Source organism: Cyanistes caeruleus, chromosome Z, assembly GCF_971803275.1.
Source record: "Cyanistes caeruleus chromosome Z, bCyaCae1.hap1.1, whole genome shotgun sequence".
Taxonomy (NCBI): Eukaryota; Metazoa; Chordata; class Aves; order Passeriformes; family Paridae; genus Cyanistes; species Cyanistes caeruleus.
The window spans coordinates 54,812,017-54,817,461 of record NC_141732.1 but is presented as its reverse complement, the minus strand read 5'-3'; the positions used below and the strand labels follow the sequence as shown (position 1 = coordinate 54,817,461).

Here is a 5,445-nt window from a genome sequence, read left to right as displayed (position 1 = left end):
TAATGTTCTCCCGCATGCCTTTATTCTTTTTTTTCCTGGGCAAAATCCGTTTAAATGCACCAGTTTTCCCCTGCCCGGTGCTGAACGCGGCCGAGCTGTACTCTGTCCTTTTCTGCTTCCTGGGAATTCCTGTTTTCAGTGGCGGAAGCACTGAAGTCTAGAGTCTCCGTACCACGACCGAGGCTTTGTGGGTCACATTTTCGATCGCTCTCTGACTGGGGAAACCACGGACATTATCCAGCTCCCAAAGAGCAGCCTCGGTCAGGGAGGGGCGGGAGCAAGGTTATTCAGGAGAAATAAAGTTATTTAGGGGAAAAACCTCAGTGTCGGTGGAAAACGTTCCTTCTGAAAGGAGGGAATGCTAAAAAATGGACGAGTATTTTTCCTCGCCTTAATACCCCAAAGGTTCCCACCGCGTTTTCGGACTCGGGAAAAAATGACCATTGCCACGCGTACTTTCCACTAGCGGGTCAGGTAACGAGAACGACCGCAAACGAAAAACGCGGTGGCTGTTCGAGGTTTTTAAAGCCTCGTCCCCGGCCCGCTCCTCAGGCAGAAGGACGCCGCTCGCCCGCGGAGCGGGTTTCCCAGCTGTCCCCATCACGAGCGCTACCGCCTGTTCTCGCAGCCCCTTTTCTGCCCGCAATGAAAGCTCACCACCACCCATCGCCCGCTCCCGCCTCCGCCCCGCGCCCGCACCCACGAGCGGCCGCCGGGCACACGCGCGGGGGGCGGGGCTGGGCGGCGCGGACCAATCGGAGCGGCGGCTGTCCGGCGGGCGCCCAATGGGCGGCGCGGGCGGCGCGGCGGGCGCTGATATCGCGGCGGGCGGCGCGGCGGGCGCTGAGACCGCGACGGGCGGCGCGGCGGGCGCTGCTCCGTGCCATCCCCATCCCCATCGCCGGCCCGGCCAGCGCGCACCCACAGCCACGCGGCACGGCCGCCCCGCCACCCGGCCATCCCCCCGACGGCGTAGGGTCCCGGCTGTCGCGGAGCCTTAAGCCCCAGGTGCGGGGGATCGGGAGTTTCTTGTCTCCGGGCGGTCTGGGGCAGCGGCGCCTTGCGAACTGCGAGGAGCTGAGGGGTTGCGTGCTTCCTGCACCGCCTGCCTTTGGTAAGTGCGGTGTGCAGAAGCAAGGACAGGGAGGTCGTGTGGGAGCAGGTGGAGGTCTGAATATGCAGCCTCCGCAGATAGCTCTAGGAGCTCATACTGCCTTTGGTTGCTGGGGCGGACAGCGGCGATGTGTGAAGTCCAGCTGTCCTCTGCCTGTTTCCCAAGTTTGAACGCAGCTGGCAGGAGGGTTCTCAGGATCCTGCAATAAAGCAGGACCCTGTTAAGACCGGACAGCGCGGGGCACTGCCCTGGGACGGCTCCTCCCGCATCCTTCGCTGCGGGAGATGCGCTCCTGCCTGCGGCGGGCTGTCACAATTCCCGCAAGCCGGGGTGGGAAGGAGGGAGGGGGAGAGGGAGGCGTCCGTCGTGGCTGAACTGGGTCCCGCGTGGCTCGTTCGCAAGAGAGCGGAGCTGACGCCAAGGGGAAGGACGACATGCCAGGCGGGCTCTGCCGTGACCTCCCGACTGGGGCGCAGCTCGGCGGGGCTGCAGGCGGGCACCTCGGGAGCCGGGCGTGCTGCGGCTGCCGCTCCGCCGCGGGGGCGGGAGGGAGGCCTGACCCCTCTCTTGCAGCTGCGCCGCCGAGGAGCCATGGCTGAGGAACGCGCCGGCGCCGACTGGGAGATCGACGTGGAGAGCCTGGAAGGGGAGCCGGACGAGGCACCCGGCGCTCTGCGCGGCAGCACCGGCCCGGAGGAGGAAGAGGAGGAGGAGGAAGGCGAGGAGGCGGCGGCGGCGGCTCCGCGGCGGGGCGAACCGCGGAAGCTGAGCCGCACTCCCAAGTGCGCCCGGTGCCGCAACCACGGCGTGGTGTCGTGCCTGAAGGGACACAAGCGGTTCTGCCGCTGGCGCGACTGCCAGTGCGCCAATTGCCTGCTGGTGGTGGAGCGGCAGCGGGTGATGGCCGCCCAGGTGGCGCTCCGACGGCAGCAGGCCACCGAGGTGAGCGGGCACGGCTCGGGGCGGGACCGGGCGGCACCGGGCGGCACGGGCGGCCCCGCTCTGACAGCGCTACCCCATCACTCTCTTAGGACAAGAAGGGGCTGACGGGGAAGCAGGCAAGTCTGGAGCGCAAAGCCGTCTACCAGAGGCACGTCCGAACGCCCAGCCTCTTGGCCAAGAGCATCCTGGAAGGTAAGAGCATCCTCTGCCCCTCCACGGCTTCCCTCAGCCCCCTGGCAGCGGGGAAATCCCCGCACCTCCCATCCGGGGCGCCCCGTGAAGTGCAGCCAAATTTCCCGAAATCGGCGTTAAAGCGGGCCCCGCTGCCAGCGGCGGGCGGGCGACGGAGGCTCCGGCCCTTCGAGGCTGGAATCGGTGTGGCAGAATGTCAGCTCCTTGCCCCCTCCGCTCAGAATAATGCCTGAAATGCTAGCAAGCGTAGTTTGAAATTTGAGAGTTACTGTTACAAGCTGGCAGTCTTTTTACACGGCTGCCCAGCAGCGTTTTGCAGCGCAGGGTAATTTATTCGCAGGGTAGTTTATTCGCGGGTGTGTTAATCAGCAAACGAGTAAATTGAGTCTTTTTTTTTTTTTTTTTTTTAATCTGAATGCCTAACACCGCAATGCCGTTTGTGGCATTATCAGTAGTAAGGTCTGCAAAATAAGGTGGTTAATTTTTTACACTGTCGAAAATATTAACTGTGGAAGAATGATATTTTAGGGATCGGTATTTTAGTGAAAGGGTGTATTTCTTTCCCCACATCCATTTGGGATTGTGCACATATTTATTCCTATGTTTGCTTTAATTACTTTCCAAACCACATCCCTATAAATCATTGTACTTCTCAACTTTTTTTTCTGAAATAGAAAGCTCTTTTCTTTGTCTATTCAAGCTCAATTAATATTTAGTCCTTTTAGAAACCTCTAATTTGCGTCTACAGTTAATTCTTTTGAAAACTATTCTGTATTCTTTCCTCTAATCTATCTTAACTGTCTTTTTCTTTTCTCCTAGTTCTCCTTGGAGTTTTCTGCCATCTCTAGCAATGTGTACATAGTGATTCATCTTTAGAAAATAGAAAAGACACCAGCTGTAGATATAGGTATCTTCCTTTGAAAAGGGGAAAGGTGTATGAGAGGAATGGGGGTGAAAACAGGAAAAATCCTGTTCTCTTGACTCATGTAAATAGTTTCATTAATTCAATGGAATTACTTGTCTGGGTAGAGCAAACAGGATTGGACACTATCTGTTATATTAAATTAAGCCAGAGAGCTTGGTAATTGAATGTGCTGGAAACTGAATTTCTATGTTTTATTGAAGTTGTAGTTCAGAAGAAATAAAATAATTGAATGCTTTCCATATGTGGGAAAAAAAATTGTCATTAAAGGTGAATGGTTATCTTTCTCCTTAAGACTCATGATGGAATACCAGTCATAACACGCAGTTGGGCTTTCCTTTTTTTTTTTCCTTTTTTTTTTCCTTCTTCTTCCTTGATCTGTTTGTCTGGAACTACTTCTAAAAAAGCTACCAATCAATTGGCTCTGAGGGATACTACACATGTCAAAAAAGCTGGGCTTGCTTATCCGCGGTGAGGGGCTGACTGTGCCCGGCTGCTCAGCCTCTGTCTTGTGGTGAGGGAGCTGATGGTGACCAGGGTCTGTGGCAAGAGCACGGTGCTTGGCGGGACTGGCTCAGGGAGCTGTTGTAAAAGCACAGCTTTAATGTTTTTATGAAGTGGCTTAATTCCTAATGCTGCTTTGTTGTTTTAGGTTACCGTCCTATTCCAACAGACTCTTACCTGGGAGGGAATTCACCCTTGCCACCTCCTGTAAGTGACAGGATGAGAAAGAGACGGGCTTTTGCTGATAAGGAGTTGGAAAACATTATGCTAGAGAGAGAGTATAAAGAGAGAGATATGATGGAAGCTACACAAGCAGCTGCCCTTTTTCTCCCTAACCGCATGGTGCGTGGAGCTGAATACAATTCGTATAAAACAGCCTTCAACACTACTCAAGTTGATAATCCAAACAAGGAGTTTTCCAATTTTTTGCCAACCTGCCTTGATCTAACAATGCAGTATTCAGGACCTAGCAACATGGAACTAATTTCTTCGAATGTCAGTGTAGCTACTACCTACAGGCAGTATCCCCTGCCTTCTAGGTTCTTAGTGTGGCCAAAATGTGGCCCCATTAGCGACGCTCTCCTCTACCAGCAGTGCCTGTTAAATGCTACTGCTGTCCAAGCTCTCAAACCTGGGACAGGTTGGGATGCCAAGGTCTCACAAAGTCAGGACTGTCCAAACACTGAGCATGACATCATGCCTCCGAAAGTGGAAAATTCATTTGTTCTGACTCACGCGCGAGACATTCAGCAGTCACGTAATGAAATACTGTGCCTTCATCAGGAAGCTCGTGAGAGGTCAGCCTTCTCTCCTCCAAAAAGAACTTTCTCCCAAATTTCTGATAAGGGTTCTCTGTCTCCTCAGGAACAGGCATTAAGCAAGATCAGCAAAAACAGCACCAAGCCCTCTCCACCGCTCAAGTACAGTGCATTTCAGTCACTGTTCCACCAGACATTTCCTGACACCCCAACAGCAGAGTTAAGAATGTCATTTGTGAAGGAGACTTTTGAAGATGCTTCTAAGAAATACAGGGAGTGTGCTGTTAAAGAGAACCAAAAATACAAGTTTACTGTAGATAAATGTGCAAAAGACTTTTTTGGGGCGAAACAGGCCACAACAAAACTTCCAACACCTGAGCCACTGTCATTTTCAGTTGAATCCATCCTTAAACGACCTTCTTCTGCTGTTACTAATGTCTTTGAATGAATAAACTTTACCGTCAGAGTAGGGAGTCTCTAAGCTTTGCTTTCTGCAGAATTGCTCCTGCCTGTCTTATCTCTTAAAATCTTTCTAAAGAGGAATTTCTGCAGTAAATGGTAATGCTTTCTTTTATTTCAAAATTATGTACATATATATGCATGTTTTCTGAAAAACAGATTTAATTTTTTAAAATTGAAACTGCATGTACAGATTGTAAAGTGTTTTTATTTTAAGCAGCCCTTAAAATCATTAAATAAAATGAGTTTACTTGCAAGCATGGAGTGATCTCTCTCGTGTCTCTAGCATCTTGCAGGCAAGTATGCCCTACTTTCAAAATACACTTTTTATTTTATCTGCCGTTATAAATGTACTTTCTACCTAAGTTGCTGGAGTAAGCAGTCATTTCTCCTGTGAACCTCCAGTAACTTTAAGAAGTAACAACAGTTCATGTAGGCTAGTGTGAATTCACAAGACTTTTTATATATGTAAGTGGGGTTTGGATCAGATTCCATATACCTTTCTTATTCTGAAGGGGGAGTGCAGGCTAGCAAAAAGACTAGTCTATTCCACA

At 51.8% G+C, this 5,445-nt stretch overlaps 1 protein-coding gene across 1 annotated transcript; it reads left to right on the top strand.

Annotated features, from left to right (window-relative positions):
• The first annotated feature begins 808 nt into the window (after positions 1 to 808).
• On the top strand, positions 809 to 5,148 carry DMRT2 (doublesex and mab-3 related transcription factor 2). Its single transcript, XM_086868435.1, has 4 exons — positions 809 to 1,114; positions 1,688 to 2,056; positions 2,146 to 2,248; positions 3,823 to 5,148. The coding sequence occupies exons 2-4, from the start codon at positions 1,706 to 1,708 to the stop codon at positions 4,878 to 4,880; spliced, it is 1,512 nt and encodes a 503-aa protein (XP_086724561.1). The 5' UTR covers positions 809 to 1,114; positions 1,688 to 1,705; the 3' UTR covers positions 4,881 to 5,148.
• The last annotated feature ends 297 nt before the right edge of the window (positions 5,149 to 5,445 follow it).

Coding starts and splice junctions, on each gene's coding strand:
- DMRT2 (XM_086868435.1), top strand. CDS start 1,706: ATGGCTGAGGAACGCGCCGGCGCCGACTGGGAGATCGACGTGGAGAGC. Junction 2,057..2,145: donor GACGGCAGCAGGCCACCGAG/GTGAGCGGGCAC, acceptor TCACTCTCTTAG/GACAAGAAGGGGCTGACGGG. Junction 2,249..3,822: donor GGCCAAGAGCATCCTGGAAG/GTAAGAGCATCC, acceptor TTGTTGTTTTAG/GTTACCGTCCTATTCCAACA.